At 48.8% G+C, this 26668-nt stretch overlaps 1 protein-coding gene across 2 annotated transcripts in view; it reads left to right on the top strand.

Moving 5' to 3' along the window:
* Positions 1-26668, top strand: part of LOC146866247 (large ribosomal subunit protein eL13-like) — a 257237-nt gene that overhangs the window by 78299 nt on the left and 152270 nt on the right. The window contains exon 6 of one of the 2 annotated variants that reach the window (XM_085634999.1): positions 22179-23302. The exons of the other annotated variant lie outside the window; for it this stretch is intronic. Within the exon in view, the coding sequence (XP_085491125.1) occupies positions 22179-22286 (108 nt within the window). The 3' untranslated portion in view covers positions 22287-23302. Of the gene's footprint in view, positions 1-22178; positions 23303-26668 lie in introns of those variants that run through there. 2 annotated transcript variants of the gene reach the window in all.

The following is a 26668-nucleotide window of genomic DNA, read 5'->3' as shown; positions in this document are numbered from 1 at the left end:
CAGTTGTAGTCGGTACTTTCGTAAATGGAGAGTTCCAATCTGATGCAGTGCATACGCAGTCATTGGGTGATTGTACCACGCAATTGGCGGAGCTTCGTGCTCTAGTGCTTGCACTGGAGTTTGCTGATCACAGGGTCACTACTCTTATAGTGAGTGATTCTTACTATTGTGTTCAATGTTACAACGACAATTTACTGATCTGAAAGAAACACGTTAGTTAGATTCCTCACCTTAGAATATCCCCAGGCGTCAGACTGGATCCGGAAGATTTTTCATCAGCAATACCCCTTGCGCGTCGCTAGGCGTCGTCTGCGGCTCCGCGTCTGTCGTCGGCGTCGTGCGCCGGGATGACGTCGTCGGAGTACTTAGACGCCGCCCTCGCGCGCTGACGTCAGTTCTTCTTTTTTCCGCGCCAGTAAGCGCAGATCCGGGAGAGCTACCCCTTTTAGTCTTTTTTGACTAAATCTTTTTTGATCATTTTTGATCCTTGTCTGTCGACATCTGGTGCCGGTAGGATGCCTGGGTTCAAGGCTTGCGAGGATTGCCATCGACTGATGTCGGTGACCGATCACCACCGCCGGTGCCTCTACTGCTTAGGCCCCGACCACGACGCGGAGTCGTGCAACGACTGCCAGGCCCTGACTTCGAAGGCTAGGCGGGAGCGGTCCCGCAAGCTTCTCGAGCTTCGCCACTCGGCTCCGCGTCGTGCGCGATCCCGGTCCAGGAGGAGGTCCAAGGATCGCTCGCGGAGCCCTAGCCGACGCCATCGATCGTCCGGCTCCAAGTCGTCGGGTAAGTCCAAACGCTCAAAGAAGTCCAAGAGCCGACACCGCTCTTCGGACTCCCCTCGCCGGTCGCGCGACTCGGCCGAGGGTCAGGGTGGTTCCACCCCCGCGGCTCCGGCGGAGCCGCAGGTGCCGCGTCCGCCCCCATACCTTCCGGTCCCTGGGACTGACGCGGCGCCGGCGGAGATCAGTGCCTTCCTCTCGGCCATGAGGAGCCTGGCCCCGCCGTCGACGCCCGCTGGCGCGCCTTCGGGCCCCGCGGACTCGACTGGGCGATCTTGCCTGCCGGCGGCTCCGGCCCCGGCGCCGTCGACGACTCCGGTCTCGACGCCGCAGGTCCCCGCGGGGCCCATGCCTGGGCCCCAGTCGACGCCTGTTGACCTAGTCACTCCTCCACCGGCGCCGACGCCTGAACCACCGACGCCGTCACCGGCGCCGCCGGCGCACACGCCTACACCTCCGGCGCCGCCGACGCCTTTGGCGCCGACACCCCAGTTTAGCCCTCATCCGGACCCGGCGCCGCAGCGGCGTCGACCGACGCCGCATCCGACGCCGCTTGAGTCCTACCATCTCTACAGTCCGGTTCCGATCATTCCTCCTGTTTATCAGGAATCGGAAGAAGGGGGCGACTGGGAGGGGTTCGAGGACCCTATGGCTGTTCAGTCACAGCTTTCTCAGGACTGGGCAGATGAACTGGGGGAGGCCAGTGGGCTGGACACCTCGCCAGACACTGGATTCACTTCTCCTCCGACCGTGGCTTCGGAGGAGGGTGCAGCATTTTCTGTGGTGCTGCGCAAGGCGGCCGAGGCCCTTGGGCTCGAGTTGCCTGCCGTGGCTGTGAGGACTAACATCCTCACTGAGGTGCTTCAAACCTCAGCAAGCTCCACTGAGCCTCTGCTGCCGTTCAACGAGGCCCTCACTGACGTTCTGCAGGGCACCTGGTCCAAGCCCTCCACAGTTCCTCCTGTGGATAGGAACGTTGCCAGGCGCCACCGCCCTGCTCCGGGCGACCCCAGTTTCCTGTCCCAACACCCCACCCCCGAGAGTCTGGTTATCCAGGCCTCTACCTCCCAATCCTCCTTCCCGACCGCTCCGCCAGACCGGGATTCCAAGAGACTCGAGCAGTTTGGCAAGAAACTGTTCTCGTCCCTTAGTTTGGGCCTGCGGTCCTTAAATACCGCCTGTCTCTTGGACCGTTATTCCCATTCCCTGTGGGATACGGTGGAGGACGTGCTGCCCCTGTGTCCGGAGGAGGTCCGGACGCGTCTTACCCAGGCTTTGGCCGATGGGAGGGATGCAGCACGGCACGCCATACGATGTGGGCTTGACACCACGGACTCGCTGGGTCGGGCGATTTCAACCACGGTGGCGCTCCGCCGCCACGCCTGGATGCGGTCCACGTCATTTTCCGGGGATGTCCAGACCACCCTCATGGACATGCCCTTTGATGGCACTCGCCTGTTTGGTGAGAAGGCGGACAGTGCGCTGAACCGCTTTAAAGACTCCCGGGCTACGGCCAAGTCCTTGGGCCTCTCGGCTCCGCGGGCGCACACCTCCGCTTTTCGCCCCTTTCGTGGCCAAGGAAGGGGCGCCTCCTCACGTCCGCAAAGCCACCAGCCGCAGAACCAACCTGCGCGCGGTCGCGGATGTGGCTTCCGCCGTGGCGGAAATGGAGGCCGACGTGGTCAGCCCACTTCCACCCCGGCAGCATCCGCCTCAAAGCCCTCCTAGTCCGAGCTTTCAGGCCCATACCACGCCAGTGGGCGGCAGAGTTCGCCATCACCTGCTCCACTGGCGGTCCATAACATCGGACAGGTGGGTGCTGCAAATCGTCCGAAGGGGCTACTCCCTCCCCTTCGAGACGACCCCTCCAGCCATGCCACCGCAGCACCACCGTATCTCGGGGGATCATTTGAATCTTCTCCGCAAGGAAGTTTCGGCTCTCTTGGCCAAGGGGGCCGTCGAGCGCGTTCCGAGTCCAGAAGTAGGTCGTGGTTGTTATTCCCACTACTTTCTGGTTCCCAAGAAGGGCAAGGGGGGCCTACGCCCTATCTTGGACCTCCGGAACGTCAATGCCTTCCTCCGAAAGGACAGGTTCAAGATGCTAACGTTGGCTCAGGTTTTAGCTGCCCTAGACCCTGGAGACTGGATGGTAGCGTTGGACTTGCAGGACGCATATTTTCATATCCCCGTCCTGCCGGCCCACCGGCGTTACCTGCGGTTCACGGTGGGCCAAGAGCACTTTCAGTTTACCGTGCTCCCCTTCGGCCTCACCAGTGCCCCTCGGGTGTTCACGAAAGTGTTGGCGGTGGTCGCAGCTCATCTGCGCAGATCAGGGGTTTCAGTCTTCCCCTATCTCGACGACTGGTTGTTGAAGGCGGGCTCGCCCCAGGCAGTCGTCTCCCACCTCCAGACTACGGCGGATCTCCTGCATTTGCTGGGGTTTTCCATCAACGTGCCGAAGTCGCACCTGAGTCCCTCTCAGAAGCTCCTCTTCATCGGAGCGGTTCTCGATTCGGCGCAGTTCCGGGTCCATCCACCGGAACAGCGGGTCCGGGATATACAGGCCTTGATTCCCATCTTTCGGCCTCTATCCCGGGTTTCGGTCAGGCTAGTGTTGCGGCTTCTGGGGCTGATGGCCTCCTGCATCCTACTAGTGCATCACGCCAGGCGGCGCATGCGGGCTCTGCAGTGGGACCTGAAGTTTCAGTGGGCCCAGCATCACGGCAACCTGTCCGACCATGTCTTGATCTCGGAGGGCACTGCACAGCAGTTGCAGTGGTGGCTCACGGACCGCGAGTGGGTCAAGGGCAAGAGCCTCTCCCTTCCCCAACCGGAGCATGTCGTAGTGACGGATGCGTCCCTCCTGGGTTGGGGTGGCCATATGGGAGAGGCGGAGATCAGAGGCCTCTGGTCTCCGGCGGAGTCTCGTCTCCACATCAACCTGTTGGAGTTGAGAGCGATCCGGCTTGCACTGAAAGCCTTCCTTCCCTCTGTCAGGGGAAGTGTCGTGCAGGTGTTCACGGACAACACCACCGCCATGTGGTATTGCAACAAACAGGGCGGAGTGGGGTCGTGGACCCTTTGTCAGGAGGCTCTGCGCCTCTGGACGTGGCTGGAACACCAGGGCGTCACCCTAGTGGTTCAACATCTGGCGGGCTCTCTGAACGCCAGAGCAGACGAACTCAGCCGCCGGTGCATGATGGATCACGAATGGCGTCTGAACTCCGAAGTGGCGCAAGGTCTCTTTCAGCAGTGGGGAGAGCCTTGGTTAGATCTATTCGCCACCGAAGAGAACGCGCAATGTCAGCAGTTCTGCGCGTTGGAATTTCCAAGGCGGCACTCGCTCGGCGACGCTTTTCGTCACGAGTGGAGTTGCGGTCTGTTGTACGCCTTTCCGCCTATACCACTTCTGCCCAGAGTGCTGAAGAAGATCAGGCACGACCGGGCCCAAGTCATCTTGGTGGCTCCGGATTGGGCACGAAGATACTGGTATCCCGAGCTACTCAGTCTGTTGACCGATCCCCCGATACGTCTGCCCCTTCGGGAGGATCTTCTGTCGCAGCAGCAGGGGACGGTCCTCCACCCGAACCTGTCCAGCCTCCACCTCCATGCGTGGAGATTGAGCGGCGGCAGTTGATGCCATTTGACTTGCCTCCTGAAGTTAGTGATATCATTCTGGCAGCCAGGCGTCCCTCCACAAAGTCGGTATACGCCTGCCGGTGGAACAAATTTGTGGCATGGTGCACAGCAAAGGCTGTGGATCCCCTTTCCGCCCCTCTTTCTGAGGTTCTCCTCTTCCTTCTTTCTCTGGCCCGGCAGGGCTCTGCCCTGGGCACCCTGAAAGGTTATCTTGCTGCCATCTCCGCCTTCTTGCGGCTTCCTGATCAGCCTTCTCTTTTCAAGTCCCCTGTGGTTACACGCTTTCTCAAAGGCATTACACACACGTTCCCTCCTGTCCCTTTTGTAATGCCTCAGTGGGACTTGAATCTGGTATTGACATTCCTGATGTGCGCTCCCTTCGAGCCTCTTCACAATTGTCCTCTTCGTCTTCTGACTCTTAAGACTGCTTTTCTGGTAGCCATCACCTCGGCTAGACGGGTGAGTGAGCTCCAGGCTTTATCTTCAAAGCCTCCTTTTCTATCTGTTCATCCGGACAAGGTTGTCCTTCGGCCTCGTCCCTCCTTTCTTCCTAAAGTGGTGACTCCATTTCACCTTGGGCAGTCTGTCACCTTGCCCACCTTCTTTCCGCCTCCGCATCCTTCCAAAGAGGAAGAGAGGCTCCACCGTCTGGACCCAAAACGTGCGCTCTCCTTTTATCTGGACCGCACAAAACAGTTCCGGGTGGACGACCAGCTTTTTGTTGGGTACGTGGGCGCTAAGAAGGGGAAAGCTGTGCACAAACGGACCATCTCTCGGTGGGTCGTTTTGTGTATAAAAATTTGCTATTCCTTGGCTAAAAAGGACCCTCCTGTTGGGCTGCGCGCCCATTCTACTCGGGCCACGGCGGCTACTACTGCCTTGGGACGGGGAGTCCCTTTGCAGGACAACTGTCAGGCGGCGACGTGGGCTTCGCTACACACGTTTGCCAGGCATTATTGCCTTGACAGCCAAGTCCGGAGGGATGGCTTCTTTGGCCGTTCTGTCCTCCAGGACTTTCTGGTGTGATCTTGGTTCGCAGACCCACCACCGGGGATGGTATTGCTTGGGTATCTATTCTAAGGTGAGGAATCTAACTAACGTGTTTCTTTCAGATGAACAAGTTACTTACCTTCGGTAACGATGTATCTGTAAGAAACATTAGTTAGTTAGATTCCTCACCGACCCTCCCATCCTCCCCGTTCTGCGAACTGACATCTAGGGTTAAGGTTGTCCTTTCAGGCCCCTAGATTTTATTTTTGGCACCAGTGTCGGTCTTTGCATGGCTCTGCGTTCCTGGCGCGGAAGGCTATGTACAAGAACTGACGTCAGCGCGCGAGGGCGGCGTCTAAGTACTCCGACGACGTCATCCCGGCGCACGACGCCGACGACGGACGCGGAGCCGCAGACGACGCCTAGCGACGCGCAAGGGGTATTGCTGACGAAAAATCTTCCGGATCCAGTCTGACGCCTGGGGATATTCTAAGGTGAGGAATCTAACTAACTAATGTTTCTTACAGATACATCGTTACCGAAGGTAAGTAACTTGTTCTTTTGGATTATGAATGGTTTTCGTGATTCAAAAGGTAGCACAGTGAAGCATAAAATGCTTTGGGCTCGAGTGGCAGAACTTAAAGGAAGTCTGCCCCTTGTGAATGTCATTCACACTCTTGGTCACCAACGAGTTGGCGTCCATGCTGTCGGTAACAGTTTGGCTGACGAAGCAGCAAAAACAGCAGTGGCAACATATCTAGTAGCAGCAGTTACAAGATCCAAATCTAAGATTGATGATGACATCTTGGCAGCTATTGCTGCTTCAGTGTCTGGGGAAAACTACCCTAGAGGTTTCCCTTCTCGATACCATTATCGCTTAAGTCCTGATAACGTCCCGTTAGTGAGGATTAACGACGTAGGTGACAGATTAATTCCCAACGCGGACCGCAGACCATCTCTGATAATAGCTGCACACGAAGGAGTTGCGTCAGCGCATGCTGGAGTGTCAGCAACTATTTCTCTATTGCAGGAGCGTTACTGGTGGTACGGTTTGTACAAACAAGTGCGGGCTTATGTGCTAAATTGTGACGTTTGCCAGCAGATTAAACCTTCTTCTGTCGCACGTCCACCTCAAACGCAACTGCATATATCTAATCAACCACTTGCGTGTGTTTATTTAGATCACTGCGGTCCTTTTACCTCTGATACTGCGTACAAATACATCTTGGTTGCAGTAGATTCGTGCACACGTTTTCTGTGGGTGTGGCCACAAAGGAGTGCTGCTGCCAGGACTGTCATCAAAGTATTGCGTGTCTTTATAGGGAGTTTTGCATGTGGTACCCTTCATTCTGATCAGGGCCCTGCGTTCGCCTCTAAGGCGTACAAAGATGCAATGAAAAGTTTGGGGGTCTAAGTCAAATTTTCGTCTCCATACCGGCCTGAGGGCAATAGTGTTGTGGAACGAATGAACCGTGACCTAAAACAATCATTGACAGCCAAGGTGTTAGGTACAGGCCGGAACTGGCTAGCCCACTTGTATAACGTCCAACGTGCCCTTAATAATCTCCCTAGAAGGTCTCTGGGTGGGCGGACCCCGTACATGATGCTCTTTGGAGTAAGAATGTTTGTTCCAGACCTTGATGGTCTAGACATGGCGGCAGCTGCCGCGCCTTTTGACCTAGATGACCACTGTGCTGTATTGCAGAATCTAGAAGAAGCCAGAGACACTCTAGCAAAGGAACACGTGCCCTCTACATCCGAAGCGGCGCTCCAGATTCCGGTAGTCGGCTGGCTACCTCGAGTTGGTGACCTGGTCCGTGAGAAGGTGGAGAACAAGAAGGAGTTCGGCCCCTCTTATCGTGCACCGGTCCCGGTGCTGGGAGTACTGGGTACGCGTACAGTTGTTTTACCTCCACTACCTGGAAGAAAAGAAAACAGGTACATTTCAATTGAGAATGTCAAGCTACAGCGGGTGGCCGATTCTCCATTGTATGACACCTTCGGTTTCTTGCCCTTCAATGATAAGAAACTCTGTGGTGGTGCCACCTTCTACGGTCTTGCGTGAAGTCTCCGTGGAGATGCTCGCAGTTATTGATCCCCTTGTACCACCTACTGCTGGTGGTCTGACTGTTGATCCTGAGTATGCTTATCCAGCAGAAGTCCCTTTGCCTCTATTACGTTCAACGACACTTGCCCAGTCCCGTTCTTCCTTTGAAACTGGATCATTGACTTCAACTGCCCCTTCCAAAATTTCTAAATTTTTTGCCTGGTTCAAGAGACATTTTTTGGTTGCACCTTGGACTTACATCTGGCTGGTGCTGATATGTATTTTTTTATTCATGACAATTGGCTTTGTGGTAGTGTTTTTTAGACTTATCAATGGACACTACCTGAATGAACGTTCTACAATTCGATTAATTGATGGAACTTTGGCCCCCCCATTCCTCATCACACATCATGAAAAGGGACCAGACTTTTGTGAACATCACCGCCTGGCCTGTCCGTGATGGGATTGCGTGGGATGCAGTGAACTTTCAAATTCATGGTCCCACCGAAGTTATTAATGTGCCAACTGTTTTTCGTGTTTCTATGGGTGATGTAGTTAGGCAAAATATCCGATCAGATGATTGGGATGTACAAGCAATAGAAGCACTGTTTTCAGATTTGAAATATTATGCTGCATTTGATGCTGATGATTTGTATTTAAACACCGCTAATTATAATGAGCAATTTTGTTTTGTCAAATCCTGGTTCTTTGTATATTAAAATGGCGGTAGAACCAGCATCTAAGGTTAGATTGGCACACACTAAATTATTGTATTCCAAATCCTTCATGGATGATTTGGCTATTGGAGGTTATGAGACATGGAAAGCTACTATCGAGCTTAAGTCGGCTTGGGGAACCAAACCGTGGCAAGTACAGGGAACAGAAGCTTTGCATCGTGCCTGTCTTATTCCAAACCACATGTTATTTTTGAATTCATCTATTTTTCAGACCACCTGTTTTGGATTGGCTACATCTAAAAAATAAAATTTCCCCTCGATCCCGGATCTGGGTGCTTATCCTGGTTGGGATAATCATACAGATCTACCCCTTACTATGTTGCAGTCCCTTGTTTCCAACGGCACCTTCAATGTTTCAAAATTGAATCCTGAAGGTTGGCTGGTTTGGCATACAAGCTCAGACTCATGTCAACGTCGGTTTCTGGATTTGGCTCCTGGGTATACACAAATTAGGGTTGACCCTCGTTTTACATCTTCACACACAGTGACAACCTACTCTGTAGGAAAGTTATGTCAGTCATGGCTGCAACATTCCACGTTAGCTTCAGTTAAGCTTCATCTATCACAATTAAATGATAAAATTGATTTGAATGATTTTATTAAGGGTCCTGCACATGGCAGGTCGAAAAGATGCGTTTATGCTATTTACAATGAAGTTTGGAAATTGTCACAATTTGAAGCTGCTTCTAGATTACGTGCTATTGATCCGGCCAACATGGAAAAAGTGTTGGCCGTGATAGATAATAGTATTGGTACTTTGTCTTCTAGAATATATACATTAGATAATATTGTTTCTTCTGTTGTAGACATTGTGCAGGATGATGTATCTGTGTTATATCATGGTCAAAATCAGTTACGATCTGTTAGAAAGGATAGACGGACCGGGAGGGTCGGCCGGGGTCAGGAGGAGAGGTCTCCGGGGAGAGCCGTCTCCAGCGATCGTACAGACAAGTAACTTCCCCCCCCACAGACAGATACCACACACGGATAAGGTTCAGTGTTCTTTATAAGCACTTCTTAAGGTACGGTTGAATGTTACAAGGAGGTCTGGACTCAGGGGTCCCCTCGATTCAAGTCTCTCAAAGCAGGGTAAGGGGTAGCGGGACAGTCTGTCTACCAGTCAGGTAGTTTGGATGAGATGATGATTAGCTCACAATCCTCGAGCTTAGTTGGTGCGGGCCGCGGCAGCGCCAGCAGGTCCCGGAAAGATGGTCGATGTACGGTCCGCGGCAGCGCCAGCAGGTCCCGGTGAGGATGGTCGTTACAACGGGCCGCGGCAGCGCCAGCAGGTCCCGGAAAGATGGTCGATACACGGTCCGCGGCAGCGCCAGCAGGTCCCGGTGAGGATGGTCGTTACAACGGGCCGCGGCAGCGCCAGCAGGTCCCGACGAGGATGGATGTTGTAGAAGGCCGCGGCAGCGCCAGCAGGCAGGACGATGGTTCACAGGAGCGGGCTACGGCAGCGCCAGTAGTCCGTCAAGGCTGAGTTCTCTCGGTGTCTCTCGACTCCAGGATACAACTGCCTTCCTGCTCCGGAGTTGCCCCAGTTATAGGGCAGGCGCTCTTTGATGTCCGGACCCTCGCACTTGGAGGTCGGAGGGCCCGGGATGAAGGTGTCCAGACACCCAGCAGGGGGTGGAGCCAGCGCCTGGGGGAGCTGGAGGCGATCGACACCTGGCGGGGGAAGAGCTCTTGACACTTCGTCCTCCTATTGACCTGCCAAGTGGTCCGCTCACCTCCCGGGTGGATGGTGGTGCCGGGATGTCGGGGCCGGTCAGGCCCGGGGTTTAGGGTCGGGGCGAGGCCACGCGGCCTCGTGGTGCAGGGCCCAAGATGGCGGCTTGAACCGGCCGGGGGAGCCGGTGGGGCTGGGCCCCGTGATGAGTAGAGGTCCGAGGGCAGAAGATCCGTCGGGAGACGGAGTACGGGTGCTTTTCGTGGGTTAAGTCTGGTGGGCCGGAGCTCGGGCCCTGTCGTGCGGGGAGGGAGCAAGCCCTTCGTGTGGCCTGTCCAACACGATCAATTATGCAGTTTGCATGGACATTACACACGTTAAAGGCAGGAAGAGTCGCTTGGGATTACATGAATACCACTTTGTTATTCCTTCCTTTTAATTTGACGGCAACACAGCAGTTCATGTCCATGAAAGACGCAACTTACGCATTGCTGCGTCTTGAAAAATTAGAACCTTTACCTTTCTCTGTTGCTGAATTGAATTATGCCGTTTGGCTTGTACACGGATTAGTCACGCTCCCGTTCACTTTGTTTAAATTCAGTTCGTGTATGAAATATTATGCTATAGGTAGATATGAACAACTTGGTGAAGCTTTCCTGCACGAAGTTTGGTCACTTCCTTTCACTTATAGATGAGTGAGAGATGGAAAGGAGGTTTATGTGAAAGGTGAGGAATGTACTTCCACGCCTGACCACTCTGTAGTTTGTAGACATATACAGTTACATGGCGCCTGCAAGTCAAAGATAGCTTTATTCGATTTCATATTTAAAATCATAAAAGCACAAAAGTTATATAAAATTAAAACACAGTAATAAAAATCGAAATACGTAAAGAATTTTAAGTACAGCATAGTGGGAAAATCTAAATCCAAAAGTAGTCATAAATTAGTTCATAGATGATCTACATCGAATTGCGAATTTAAAAAAATTTGACACAGCGTTAATAGTCATTTCATCTTCTAATAGAAGCATCTGCAAATAAGCAGGTCTACACTGTCTCAAACCCCAAGTCTTAAGGAGGGGGATCAAATATCTCTTTCTCCCCCATTCGTAAAATTTACAAAACAAGAGACAATGTATTGATGATTGTAAAGAAAGATCATCACATGGACAGTTTGGAAGACTTAATGACCAATCATTACTATCTGGGAGAGTTAGCAACCTATGATAGGTACCAGTTCTCAACCTAGCTAATAGCATTCTATTATAGCTGGAATACTCAGAAGATAAATATAATTGTAAACCAGGACCTTGCACAAGTAACTGATGTTGTATTACGGATGTCTTGGTCCTCTCCTCAAGCCACCGTTTATTCTCCAGGAAGGCAAGACAACTTATTTTAAAAGCCTTTCTGGAGATCGTGGATAGCGAGGAGGGTGTGTTATAGAATATTGGATGTCCCATGTTAATAATGAATTCCTTCACATACGAAATCCATTGAATATTTTCCGAGCTCTCTAATTTTATACAATCTGATAAAATTGCTCTATTAAGGGCAGCTGCCTCAGAGGTCCATATCTTATGCCATAGTAAAAGAGGACTAATTTTTATTAAGTCAGATATTTGAACTAGATCTAGTTCCTTATGGCAAATGTATGTAGATGTCGAATTGGGGACCGCTAACAGATAGCGCAGGAAACTGTTTTCCTTAGCTTGAATTGCCCGACAGTCTGCGACACCCCAGATCCCAGCCCCGTATGTGGCAGTTGACACACATTTGGCCTTATAAATGTCCATTAATATGCGAACAGGCCTACCTCCCAGTTTATTAGCAAACTGTTTTATTGCGCCTAAAGCACGAGCAAATGCAAGGTTCCTTGTATTAGCCGCTGTTGCCCAAGTTCCCTTTTTATTAAAAACAATCCCCAGATATGAAAAAGCGCTAGTTAACCCTATCTTAGACTTTTCTATAAAAATACTACAAGGAAGCTTCGTCTTTGATGAGCAGCACATGGTAAAAGTTTTCCCAATATTAATTTTTAGGCCCCTGAAACTCATGAAAAACGAAAAACTTGTAACCGCCTTTTGAAGGCCTACTTGGGTTCTAGCCATGATAACCGCGTCATCCGCGTATAATAAAATAGGGGCCGCCACGCCATCAATTTGAGGATAATCTAATTCCAATTTTGATAAAAATTCCGCCACACCATTTATGTATAGGTTAAAAAGAAAAGGTGCCAAGATACAGCCCTGGCGGACGCCTTTCCTAATTGGGAATTTATTAGACCATTCACCTCTTCTGCCGAAACGTACCCTTGCCCCTTGCTATAGGTAGATATGAACAACTTGGTGAAGCTTTCCTGCACAAAGTTTGGTCACTTCCTTTCACTTATAGATGCGTGAGAGATGGAAAGGAGGTTTATGTGAAAGGTGAGGACTGTACTTCCACGCCTGACCACTCTGTAGTTTGTAGACATATACAGTTACATGGCGCCTGCAATATAAATGCACCTAATTTAGCTTGTGTCCTGAAAGGGATTCCAGTGTCTGTTATATCGCCGTTGTTTAAGTTGCTTGCTAATGGAAGTTATTTACTTTTGAATAGTGAAGCTTGCTGTGGGATGCTGGTTGGTATTCCTTACATAGTAACAGTCTCACAAAGGGTAACTTGCTGTAACAACGTCCTTTTTCCACCTCCGCAAGGCCGGCTTGATATTTCTATCTGGCCGGCAATTCCAACCTTGAACGCGGAGTTCAATAGGATGAGCAGAATAAGAGCTCTATTGTCTAAAAAAGAAGTTGAGTTAACTTCGTCCCGTGAAACATTTCTTCTTAACGTGGCAAACACTCGCACTGAGGTACAGACTCTTTTGAATACTGACCTCCCCCTACATTTTGGAACTTTGATTCAGGCTATCTTTAATGCTTCGTCTACGAGTGGCCTGGTTCATTTTTTTAAAGTTGTGGGCTCGGGCCTCGTGACCTCTTTCCAAACTATTTTTGGTGTGATTCCCGCATTTTTACATTCTATTTTTTCGAGTGTCTTCGGAGGGTTTCCTGTCTTCGGAGGGTTTCCTCTAATCCTTGCTCTTGTGGCTGGCATCCTGTTGTTGATTTGCGCACTTCGTTATGGCTGCACACCTGGTGTCGCAAGACAACATGCTCCGCCTGCTTACGTTACCTCTGGCGATCTTAAGCGTCAAGTATGGATTGTCCTTCCGGTTTCCGTTCTTTACCTGTGTACAGCCTGTTTTTCATTGCCTGGATTGTCCCTTCCAGTGGGCTCTGGATTTGTGCTTGTCAAACTTGGTGTCACTTGACCCGGATTTTGATGAACTAATGTGTCCCTTAGTGGCGCATGAGTTTGACTGTTCTGGGGTCGGGTTTATGGCCTTGGGTGCCGCACAAGGAGTCCTTGGTAATTGGGACATCGAAGAGGCCGCAATTGGATTTCTCGAACGGAGTTATCTAGAGGATAATAACAGCTGTCCTATGATGGTGCTGGAGGCTCCGTTTTTTGAGGAGCACGTGTGTTCATTTAACAAATCCAGTTGGCCGCACACTGCTCGTCACACCAGCATGTTGCCCCAAGGAACTCTGGTAAATGTAGTGGCGACGGCGAGTACGCCTATGCCACAGTGTTGAAAAGAAGTTTGTGTCGCATTAGCCATCCCTGGACACGTGTTTCGAGGTAGTTGCCTCTCGTCAGCAGGGAGTAGGTAAGTGTAAAGGGGTGCCGCGTGGACTGCCAATAACTTAAAAACAGGTAGAGTACCTCTCATGGCGCGCAGGTTCTGGTCCAGAGCTCATCAGCCCAAATGGCTCAAGGGAGCCTTTATATAACAAATCCAGTTGGCCGCACACTGCTCGTCACACCAGCATGTTGCCCCAAGGAACTCTGGTAGATGTAGTGGCGACGGCGAGTACGCCTATGCCACAGTGTTGAAAAAAAGTTTGTGTCGCATTAGCCATCCCTGGACACGTGTTTCGAGGTAGTTGCCTCTCGTCAGCAGGGAGTAGGTAAGTGTAGTGACATACTCGTGGCATAGGCGTACTCACCGTTGCTACTACATTATCCAGAGTTCTATGGGGCTATTTGCTGGTATGACGAGCAGTGTGCGACCTACTTTGTTTATGTATTTAAGCTCCCTCGAGCGATTTGGGCTGACGAGCCTTGGTTCCGCACCTGCGCGCCGTGAGAGGTATTTTACCTTTAATATTTTGGCAGTCTACTTGGCACCCCACATACCTACCTGCTCCCTGCTGACGAGAGGCAATTACCTTGAAACACGTGTCCAGGGATGGCATTATAGTGACATACTCGTGGCATAGGCGTACTCACCGTTGCTACTACATTATCCAGAGTTCTATGGGGCTATTTGCTGGTATGACGAGCAGTGTGCGACCTACTTTGTTTATGTATTTAAGCTCCCTCGAGCGATTTGGGCTGACAAGCCTTGGTTCCGCACCTGCGCGCCGTGAGAGGTATTTTACCTTTAATATTTTGGCAGTCTACTTGGCACCCCACATACCTACCTGCTCCCTGCTGACGAGAGGCAATTACCTTGAAACACGTGTCCAGGGATGGCATTATAGTGACATACTCGTGGCATAGGCGTACTCACCGTTGCTACTACATTATCCAGAGTTCTATGGGGCTATTTGCTGGTATGACGAGCAGTGTGCGACCTACTTTGTTTATGTATTTAAGCTCCCTCGAGCGATTTGGGCTGACGAGCCTTGGTTCCGCACCTGCGCGCCGTGAGAGGTATTTTACCTTTAATATTTTGGCAGTCTACTTGGCACCCCACATACCTACCTGCTCCCTGCTGACGAGAGGCAATTACCTCAAACACGTGTCCAGGGATGGCATTATAGCGACATACTCGTGGCATAGGCGTACTCACCGTTGCTACTACATTATCCAGAGTTCTATGGGGCTATTTGCTGGTAGGACGAGCAGTGTGCGACCTACTTTGTTTATGTATTTAAGCTCCCTCGAGCGATTTGGGCTGACGAGCCTTGGTTCCGCACCTGCGCGCCGTGAGAGGTATTTTACCTTTAATATTTTGGCAGTCTACTTGGCACCCCACATACCTACCTGCTCCCTGCTGACGAGAGGCAATTACCTCGAAACACGTGTCCAGGGATGGCATTATAGTGACATACTCGTGGCATAGGCGTACTCACCGTTGCTACTACATTATCCAGAGTTCTATGGGGCTATTTGCTGGTATGACGAGCAGTGTGCGACCTACTTTGTTTATGTATTTAAGCTCCCTCGAGCGATTTGGGCTGACGAGCCTTGGTTCCGCACCTGCGTGCCGTGAGAGGTATTTTACCTTTAATATTTTGGCAGTCTACTTGGCACCCCACATACCTACCTGCTCCCTGCTGACGAGAGGCAATTACCTCGAAACACGTGTCCAGGGATGGCATTATAGTGACATACTCGTGGCATAGGCGTACTCACCGTTGCTACTACATTATCCAGAGTTCTATGGGGCTATTTGCTGGTATGACGAGCAGTGTGCGACCTACTTTGTTCATACACGTGTGTTCATTTACCTTGCTCAATTGGATGGCAGATACATTTGCAGAACGTTCCAATGATTTCCTCTTGGAAGCGGTTGCAACTTACGGTGCATACACCTTGATGGATTAACATTTTTTTCTCTTCCCTGCTTAACACATCGATGGACATCCGTGGATGGTAATTTTTTATACCTAATATATTTCCCCCTCTGAACACATCGATTCTTTTTTAATTTTTTTCTCTATTTTCTCGAACTTTACACTCACTTTATATGGACTTCTAATTCACGCCCTTGGTTCCGTTCTATCTAACTTGAACTCTGCGTTTTTGATAATTGCGCCCCTTTCTGTTAGCAGTTCGAGCACGGGGGGTGTGGGATGGTTTAGCCCCTCCCTATTTACAACGCTAAGTTAGCATAACAGGCACAATGGTTAGAAAGCCAGCTTGTCGTTTCTGAGGCTTTTGCACGCGACACTGTTGTTATGTGTTATTCATTTTAGAAATGCTTGCTCGACATTATCTCACAGAATAACAGTTAGTTGTTTAGCATTCTTAGCATTGTGCTGCGACCTTCGTCTGTACATCGTGCAGAGAACGAGTCTAGGTCACTAGACAGTACAGGGTGCTGTGTTCAGATTGATCGTACCACCTTTTAGACATATCACACATGAAGCTGCCAATATTTGAAGGACGAGTGCTTTTAATATGACAGCACAGGAGTTTTTAGATTCATTCGAACAGAAGAGCTGAAGCATAAGAAAGCTAGCTGATCCGTTGATGTGATTTCACTACGCTGATCTATAAGGTATGGGGTCCCCTATGCAAGCCTATGAGACCTTCTATTAGTATAACAATAATAATAATGTATTAGTTGTTAGAGAAAGGAGTGTGGATGTAAACCACTGTCATTATTAATATGATTGCTCCTTTCATTTTATATGGTATTGTAACAATGCTGATGGTCTTGATCTTAACCATTTGTTTACTAGTGTTAGCCAAAGTACTGCATCTTAGGACGCGAGGTTTATAAAATAAACTCTTTAAACTTTCACCGTGTCTTTATTATTCTGTTGTGGACGAATATAAATGTACAAACGGGTATTTCGGATTCCCACCACTCCTGAGAATATCTAAGTCGCTTGTTCTGGGTTGTCTATACATTGGGACCGCCTAGTTAAATCTAGGCTAACGAATGGGACACTAAGCTAGTCGGATAGGGGTTCTTGGTTCTGAGGGGAGTTTCTGGTACACCACAATTCTCTGAGGTCCTGGTTTCCTGCGCATAGTTCTGTGCAAAAGCAGAATCCCTGCAACAACAGCTGCTTTCCGAGGGATACACTCTCCATTGCTACGGGGACGCGTCGGTCTCAGTCTAGCAGCGAAGGCTGTCCTGTGCCAACATTTATTTTTTATTTATTACGTTTTATTCAGGGTGGGCCGCAACCTTTCTGATGACAGAACGCACCAGGCCGAAGGCGGCGTATAAACAGTTGTTTTAAAACATGCGTGCCCTTCACTTACAAAATAATGTCAGTGTAGTGTGGAGGTGACAAGTCGACAAATGAACGGGTATAGCCGAGCCAGAGCCGAGCCAAGGGTCTGGCTCAGATCTTAGAGCCTGTGCGCGAGCCGAGCCCTGAATATTTCTGCGATGTAAATCATAGACCAAACATCATGTAAAATATGGTAAAGTCTCTTCAAATTTAAAAAACTTTATTTAGCAAGTAGAAGCTTTGGCATTAATATGTCACATTATATATAGTACTACACTGAGAACTTTATTAAAAGTGATAGTTATGAAACATGACTCAATTAAACACAAGGCCATTGTCATATGGACACTGTACATTGCCCAGATTATTAAAGAGCAGCCTGCAGTATGTCGAGGCTTTATTTTAACGCTTTGTGTGCCTCGCAGTTTGTATATAGCGCAGACTGTACCCGAAAGTATCGGAGCGCTTTTCATAAGGATCCGCTGCATGCACTGGCTCAGGGTCTTCATTCATTGTTTGTAGGGATGGGGCAATTGAGTGGTTTTCCCGGAATCTCAGGCTGTTGAGCGACGCCGAGATTGGGACCATGCTCCTCAGGTCCAAAGTCCACAGGGCTGGTCCTAACGCCACGCGCTGGGCATGGGGAAACACACAGGCAGAAGCCACGTGAAAGCTGGGCTCGCTGTGGGCTCGAGGTGTCAACAGGGCTTCGAGCTGAGCTAGAGCCAGGCTTCTGGCTCGAGCTTTCAGTGGCTCGCCCACCTCTAGTGTAGTACAAATGTACACTGCAGCATCTTAACTCCATGGCGGCCTCTGTCCTCTGTCTACGGCCTGCATTTCCGTCTTTGTTCGTTTACCACAACAGGTGTGTCCGTTTCGAATATCACTGCAGCCTTTGTCGATGGTTGTCATATTGGTATTTGGAGTGTGTGTGTACTTTTACTTTTAGTTAACGATAACGATTGTGAGGATGATTGTCGTTTTCTTTTTAATTTATTGTAAGTTGTTCAAATCCAAGTATTTCAGTGTTTGAAGTGGTATTCATTCACTTACTGACCACACAGTGGTGCAGGTGGAAGGAAGGGAGGGCAACAGCTCCCTCAACTAGGCACCTCTTTGAAATCTATCCGGAAGGAAGGTATATGAGGTAGAATAGGGTGGAAGGGGTGAATAGGTGCAGATAAAGTGACTGGTGAAAGGACGAGAGTGGCCGGTGGTTTAGAATGAATAAGTCAGGAGTCTGACAAACCGCATTGTAGGTAACACTCCAGTGACTCAACCCTTCCTGAAGATTAGATGGCATTCCTGTCATTGTTAGTTGCTATTGCTCTTACTGGTGCCTTCTCTCCATATTCTGTTTGACCCATCCAAAGGCGCCTTTTGTTGCCCCATTGGCAAATTCTCTCTCTCTCTCTCTGGACGCCTGGTAAAATGCGGCACCCACAGCCTTACTTATACTTGGGTGCAGTGCGGTAAAAACCGGGAAAAATTAGGGGAAAGTGCGTTCGGACATTGCAGTTTTTCCTCAGATTATAACCATTTCCGCACCAGTGCAGAAAGGGATTTAAAATGCGCAGGTCTAGAGTAGAAGTTGGGGGAAATGCGATAAAAACTATTGTCCCGCTTTTAATCGCACCTTTTCCTCCTAAATTTCATTTATAGGTTTCTCCATTTGTGGCATGAAGGGGGGGGGGGGCGGTTTCAGATTGGAAAAACAGTAAACCTCTGCAAAATGATGATGTGGCTGAATGAGGCCATACCGCCAACCCAAGAAGCACTTATCCCGGTGCCGAAGAAACCTGTGCCAGTAATTAAAGAGGGAGAGGAGCAGTGGACCTCTGTGAATAAGCAGCTTGCGGAAATGGAAGCAATCAAGACCTGGCCCCAAGCACAGCCTGGAAATATACTGGCACAAAGGGAAGTGCCTTCCCGCGCGCTGGGAAAAAAAGCATAATCATAGAAACTATCCGCAATAAGACCGCAGTTTGCTGGCGCTGTTTCCGGCGCTTGCTGGGCAGAGAGAGCGGAAACCCAAAGACAGGAGACGCCAGCAACATGAAGGGGGCCTTGCACCTCTGCGCTCTTAGCTGAAAATGAGTAAATATTTCCATCGTGGCCTGGGGGGACTCGGAGGGGACCGTTCTTTGAATCTTTGAACACGTGTGTTTGAGGGCAGCGTAAAGAGTTTCTTTATGTCTGTCAAACTAGGAAGGCCCGAAGAGAGAGAGAGAGAGAGATGCATCGAGGGAGGCCGCGCGACAGAGACAGGGAGGATATTGTCGCTTTCAGAGCCTCGCGATGTATTCACTTTGGTAAAAGTTTGACTTCGTGGTGCCTTAATATAGGTTTTTCCTCCGACCTATGATTCCAGGCCTTTGAAAATACTAACGCCTAAAGTGAAATTATAAAGCTCCCACGAACGGGAGGGTTCACCCCTTCCGGGTGTTTATGAGCGGGGGAAATCCGCCCTGCTGTTGTCTTGTTGCCTCGGCGTTTCCAACCGTATCCGGGGGTAGGGTCCGCGCTCACCCGCTGAGAGCTCACGGCTCATCGGGTGATGCGGGCCCTCAGTCCGCTCCAGTCTGGTGTCCTCTCTCGTCGAGGAACAGACGTCAGCAGCAGCGCAGTTCTTGCGCCTGACCTGGGTTCAGTTACTGCGCACTTCACGCTGGTTGTTTGTAAACACCGCGCACTGTGCTGGTGCTGTGCTGCTCACTATCCGCATAGCGTCTGCGCAGTTTTCGAGCCGTGCATGTGTGCGGACGTATCCATAAACTCTATCCAAGGTACAGGGTATGGCTTGGTGGAGTCCTTTTATTAAAGTCGTGTTACTTTTTGAATGCATTGCCATGTGTTTGCATTACCTAATAACATAGTCCACGGACAGCATCAGTGAGTGTGCTGCCCTGGCCGTCTTCGTGAGTACACCTCCGTTACCGTGCGTACACCATCCTCGTGATCTCTCAGCACACTATTCTTGCATTATCTGACAGCGCCGTACTCTGGTTATCTGTGAGTGGTCTGGACTTGCTCTGAGTATTCTACACTCAAGTTTTCTCCTCACTTTCGCGATATTTTGTTTCTGTGTCACGATGCTCACCCCTTCGGACACAGATAGCTCGTGCACAAAACGCGCTCTGGTTTGTTAGTGTGTTGTTGCAAGGGCTCGGCTTTATTAATCCAGGTCTGCGATTGAGTGTGCCTGAATGAAATCACTGTAAATGACGCAATTTATGTATGGGTCCGGCGGTTGTTGGGAGCACGCGCCCCCATGGCATGCACAGGCCATCCTGGCATGTGCCTTGCCAGGTGGAAGACCCCCTTCCGTCCCTTCAGGGGCACGATACAGAATCTGCATAGAGTGCTCTGTGCCTAGGACCACACGCTGCTTTGTCGCACACCTCAACTTCTGAACGCTCTTCCCCCGCCTCCTTCTGGTGGGGGCCGGGGAGATTCAACCCATGGCGACTGAGCCTCAGCCCGCGGACGGGAGCCGCTTCTGGGAGGAGTGGGTGAGTGCGTCCAACACCCTCCTCCGTATGCTGGAGGAGGGGGGGAGAGACCCCCGGGAGCGGAGCGTCGGACCTGGGACCGGACAGCAGCAGGCGCCGGGACCCGGGGAGCTATTGGCGAGCGGAAGAGACCCGGAGGCTACACTGCCGGCACCGGAGTCTGCCGGGGTGCGGCCCGTGGAGGCGAGGGCTCCAGACCCACTGAAGAGCTGAGACTGCAGGGCTCCAGCCCAGGTACAAGCAGCGACGCCGCCTCTCAACTAGCATCTTTACAGACCATGTTCAGGTCAGAAATGTGCACACCTCGTGAGTAGTGGGGAAGGGGGTTTTAGTGGAAAGAAGACACCCCCCCCCCCCCTTCCCTCCAGTGTCTCATCTCTCTCTCGCTCCCTGTTGCCCTCCCTGCCTCTCAGACGCTCTGTTCTGGGTGACGTATGCTCATTTCTTTCCTCTCACAGGAGCACAGCACACCCTGCTGTCTCAGCGAGTGCTCTTCACACCGCGGCCCTGCGGCCTGTGTTGTAGAAGAGACGGAAGGATGGGCTGAAATGGCGCCCGTATTCTCCTTTCAGCTTCTGAGAGAGACATGGTGGTATCTTAATAGGTATATAAAGCCGCACATGTCGATACTTGTTTTCCTAAAACCTGGTACACGGCGGCACTTAAAACACCGACATTGTCAGGTTACAGGCAAGCCAATGGCACACAACAAACGAAATTATTTCGATATTAAAGTAATATTGAAAGTTGTTTCGTTTCTTGGTTCGACTGTTTGATGAAATATGAAAAGTGCTAGAAACATTTTTAGCAAACCCGAGAGTTTTGTGGTTTGACTTATTCGACTCGCGTCCTTTCCCTTTTCAAACAATATCGGGTGCGTGTTTGGATGTGGTGTAAGTGCGACATTTTACTTTCGGATTCATTCACACAAGGCACCTTGGGTAAATTGTTTCCTTGGAACATCTTCACGCGGAGAGTTCCTTAAACGAGCAAACCCGTTAGCTTCCTTCAACGTCGGGATATTGTCTCCTGGGAGGGCAGTTTCATTTGACAATTTTCAGGCACATTAGCACAATTTAATGGGCGTTTCGTTCTGTGTATGTGTGTTTTTTTGTGTGTTGCCAGACCACAAGGTGTAATTTTAAACGTGATACGTAGTGTGTGCACCTCTGTGGCAGTGGTACTGGCTGCACGTGTTGTTTTGAATTAGGGAGCTTGCTGTGTGGGCCGAGTGTCCAAGCCTGCCCCAGTGTGACTGGACGAGGTGACCTAGCGCTTTTTAATAACTGTCAGCTTTAACGTGACTCCATGCCTAACTCTTGGTGCACATGTTTTACCTTCCAGCAAAATACTCTGCCATTTTTTTCCAGAAATAGTCGATAGCCGCATAAAAACTCAAAAGACCTGTCTCGGAAATTATTGATCTACAGAATACAAAAGACCTACATGCGCAGCATTATATTAACATATTGAGCATTTAAAAAAATGTTTAGGATTCGAAGAGTTTTAACGTTTATTTATTTGAAAAATATTATTAGCTGACAAATTAAGAAAGCAAACATAAGAAGGTCCTGGTTTGTTGTCCAATGTGTTACAAGATACGACAATTGCAGCATCACAAAGATAACTAAGAATCATCTTTACTCCGTTGATTTTACATTATGATTTACAATATTACTTAAAATCTTTGAAAACAGGTGTGTCTGGGTTTACATCGTTACTCTTGTAATGTAGAAAGTTACTGTTCCTCTGTTGTTTGCAGGTTCCTTCTCTTCCAAGTCGATCAGCCTCTTCGTTTCCTGAAAACCCTGCGTGTCCTGGACTATGCACCCACGTGACATCATATCCTGGACCAGCATCGACTTCCTGAAAGTCTCATTAATCACCCGTTTACCCGGGCTTAGTTTCCAGTCATTTTTCTTCCAGGTTTTCGTCCCCTCTGTTGTACCATTAATGGTGACTTTACTCCCCGTGTACAGGGTTGGCTGGTGTTTTGTCTTTTTGCCTGTTCTGTTGCTCTGCATGCAGCCTGTATTTCTGCTCGTTGGTGAGTTTGTCTTCCACTGATCCTCTCTCCGACATTAACAGGGAGTGAGTCCCAGCAGACACCATTGTCAGCTCGAGCCTTTGATTTTCCATTCGTTGAACAGCAGCCACCTGTCTGCACCACTGTGAAGTTTCCCACGGAAGTAAACTTGTCCCCACCGAGCTGCGTGCGTCACAACGTTGGATGCACCCAGGACGTTTCGGTTGAGAGGTCTGTTCAGGTAAAGAGGACATCTGGCCAGGAGTTCTCTTCTTTGGATTGTACTTTTCCATTTTTATCTCGTTTTCACATTTTGCTGGCAGGTGAGCACCGTTTGTTTCCTGGACTGGCTGATCGACGGGTAAGGAGGGGCTTTTCTCGGTTCCCACATCTTCTCCTGAATCAAACTTTTTATATCTTGCAGAAGGGAAAAAAAGTATCAATTTGTGCCTTGCGTTCACTCCAGTTTCGGTACAACCCGGGCTTCCGTCCGGTATACACAGCTGGTAATGCATCCTGCCGAGCTGAGCCGCAGACGAGAGATGCGCGGAGCCCAGCACTAGCGAGAGTCACCACGGGCTACGAGCAGAAGAACCCGCGGCTGCAGCCCCTTCTCTTTAGCCCCTCAGCGAAAATCAGCGGAGTAAAGATGATTCCTGCTTCGTTTTCAGTTACCTTTATGATGCAATTGTCGGACTTATGTCTTATTTTGTAACTCGTTGAATAACAATTAAGTTACTTCTTATGTTAGCATTTTTTAAATTGTCAGTGAATAATATTTTTCCATTAAATAAATGTTGATTTTTCGAATTCTAAACATTTTCAAAATGCTCAATATGTTAATAAAATGCTGTGCGTGTAGGTCTTTTGTTTTCCTTTTTATCAGTAGTTTCACAGGCAGGCCTTTTGACTTTTAATGCAGCTGTTGACTATTTCTGAAAAAAAAATGTTGCAAAGTTTTTTGTTGCAAATAGAAAGGTAAATTTACCTCCCAAAATTAAACCCCGGGTCGCGTACTTTCTAAAACACGCCCTTCACTAACTAGCATAAGGAGTTAGGCGAAGATTCGAGAAATAGGCAGTCACATTAACTAAAATAAGAATGTTTTTCTCTACTAGGACAGATATAATACATACCCACGCCGTTTTATTCCTAATGCAGTTTACGCAGAGCGTACACCCGACGGAGCGGCTCGGATAAGGCCTTAAACCGGTCACAGGGGGAGCGAATGAACACAGGTCTGTCTCCGACCCCGGTGTCAGAGGCGGGCCCTGCTCTCGCGACACCGGCCAGTGGGCTGGGCTCGAGGTGGATGGCGTGTCCTCCCCCAAGTGTGGTCTGTGCCGGCAGCCGAAGGAAAGCCGGCTGATAGGCCGCGATCTAACAAGGGTAGAATGCCATTGGCTGAGCAAAACCGAAGCTTTGCTGCAGTAATACATACACATAAACATTTAATGTGCGCGCAGGACCCGTTAGTAGAGGTGTAGAAGGATGGTTTATTGTTGTGAACGTACGGTCCATTTATTTGTACTTGATTTCTTGCAATTTATTTAAGGCCGACTGATCTGATGTTGGCAGCTATTCAGGGTTGGTGGGCGGAGAGCTTTCGTTTACTGCAGCGTGGTTAGGTCCCTGATGTATTTGTTTTTTGTTTTTCAATATTATGATAGAATTTAGCTTTGATTGTTATATTGAATTTTTTTGTCCTCTTTTTTTAATTGTGTAGGATTCACCAGAGCCCTCTTTTTTATTCGAGCGACTAGGATTTTATTTTTGTATTTGCTATACTTTCCAAAACCCTTTTTATGTGTAATTTGTTCACATTTTTCGTGTGTGTGAAGTTCTTTTTTGTTCGTGCCCATTCATTTTCTGTTTTTATTGTAGCGCCACCCTGGCTGGATTTTATTTGTTTCAGTTTATTTTGGTTAACATTTTCATTCACACTCATTTTTTGTTAATTCACTTTTTTGATGAGTTGAAGGTATTTTATGCAAACAGTGCAAACAACTCTCTGCCCCCGATTATCTACACGATGATGCATATTTCTAATTAATTTCTATTTTTGGTCTCCCTTCCGTGTGGTCTGAGAAGAAGAAGACACAATCGAGTTTCACTTATAGGCGGTTCCGGCCTGTTTGTGGTTCCAGTTCTTGCACATTGAAGCAGGATGACCAGACCTCCCAGTTTTCGCCTGGCTCTTCCAAATTTGTTTTAATGCCTTTCCCTGCCTCCTGGTACTTTCCTTGTAATCAAATACTTAACCTCGGTTTGTGTGATGGTTCAAGTGACAACGAGATTCTATCTGAACTTCTCGTTGAAGGAATGACGATCTCTTATTAACACCACAACTGCCTGCTGCATTTTCTCACCCCGTCTGCGGGAGAAAGAGTATTAGCCGAGCGGCCGTGTGGCACAACACGATGTAGCTTATTACACATTTGTCTCCTGTACCTTTTCATAACACCTTTGCAAAGGTCTTTCTTTCTTTCTTTCTTTCTTTCTTTCTTTTTTGCTTCATGAAAAGTAGGTGCCATATTCCTGGAAATAAGGACTAATGTAGTGCATGCACAAGGGCAGGTCAAATATTGTCACAGTCTCAGCAGCTCCCAATGACCCAGGATAACAACCCTATTCCTGTCTTCACCCATCAACCCGCTGTCACATATCTTTGCCTATATATACACATTTAAAGCACATCCCCAAATTGGCCTTTATTGTTTTCTGTGTGATTGCAACATTAAAAGAATATGACTGACCCACCCAACCTGCCATTTCAAATATTGCCTTTGGGGTGATGTCAATGTGTGTGTTTAAGCTGCAATAAGTGAGGCCCTTTGCCTCTGGTGTCCTGGGTCCGACGTGTGGCACAACACGATGTAGCTTATTACACACGTGTCTCCTGTGCCTTTTGAAAACACCTTTGCAAATCTCTTTCACATGATCTTCAATGTAAATGGCAATCTCGTCTCTCAGTTTCCTTTTCAGACGCCGAATGGGATCTAATCCTAGAAAATTTACATAAAGGAACCCGAGAATCAAGGCTCAAATTCTGTCTCTTTAAAATATTGCATGATTGGCACTGGTCTCCAGTCAAATTACACAAAGCTGGTCTCCTCTCTCATACTAATTGCTGGAGATGTTCCAACCCTGGTTGTGATATTACTCACATCATTTGTGAATGTCCTAGTATACAAACCTATTGGACTTACATTGGTGCTACCTTGAGCTCCACTATGCCTCTCAGATTACCACTTACACCAATTAACATCCTCTTGCATGATTTAGGTCACTCCCCAAAGCTCTCGAAACCACAACTCAGCCTTTTCCATACCTCACTTGCTACAGCTAAAATATGTATACTGCGTCATTGGAAATCATCTTTACCTCCTTCTCAGGAAGATTGGTTGGTAGCGATGATGCAAACAGCCTCACATGAACGCACAATTTATAATCTTCAGGACCAAGCTGATATTTTTCTTCAAACTTGGTCTCCATTTCTTAAATCCAAGGCTGCTGAACCCCCTGCTTCCACTTTTACCCAAGCAGATTAATCAGCTCTTATCCTCTTTTGCTCTTTACTTATCTCTTTCTCTTTGCTTCTCCCATCCTTTAGAGCGTCCTTCTGTTTCTATCTAATTACCCTATCTTCGTTTTATTCATTCATATTTTATGCACTTATTTTCTAGGTTTTTCCCCTTTTCTTTTTCATATAGGTTACTCTTTATTATGTACCAGTCTATGTTTTAATTTAATTGTTGCTTCAACTAATATTTATTTATTTAAATGCATATTTATATCATATTTATTCATCAGTACTTCTTTGTACTGTTTATTTCAATATGGATTTATCATCTCCTTATTTATTGATGTTCATGCTCTGATGTATTCTTATTATAAAACTCAATAAAAAATTTCAACACAAATATTGCCTTTGGGGTGATATCAATGCGTGTGTTTAAACTGCAATAAGTGGGGCCCCTTGCCTCTGGTGTCCTGGGGCCACCTTACTATTGAACCCAATATTGAGCATCAAAGATATCCCTTTAGCACTTGACTGCCATGATAGCTGTTAGGACGGAAATGCCCCCTGCCTGGTTGAAGAGAGTGATCTCCCCAAGTGTGTTATATTGCTAGGAAAGGCATAGTATCTGTCTGCAGGTTGTTTTTTTCATCTCTCTGAATGCAACAGTCAAACATGTTCACTGAGGGCTCACTTGTAATGGCTT

Source organism: Triturus cristatus, chromosome 2_1 (genome assembly GCF_964204655.1).
Source record: "Triturus cristatus chromosome 2_1, aTriCri1.1, whole genome shotgun sequence".
NCBI classification, from domain to species: Eukaryota; Metazoa; Chordata; class Amphibia; order Caudata; family Salamandridae; genus Triturus; species Triturus cristatus.
Note: the sequence above shows the minus strand (reverse complement) of the source record. Positions and strands in the feature narration are given on the sequence as shown.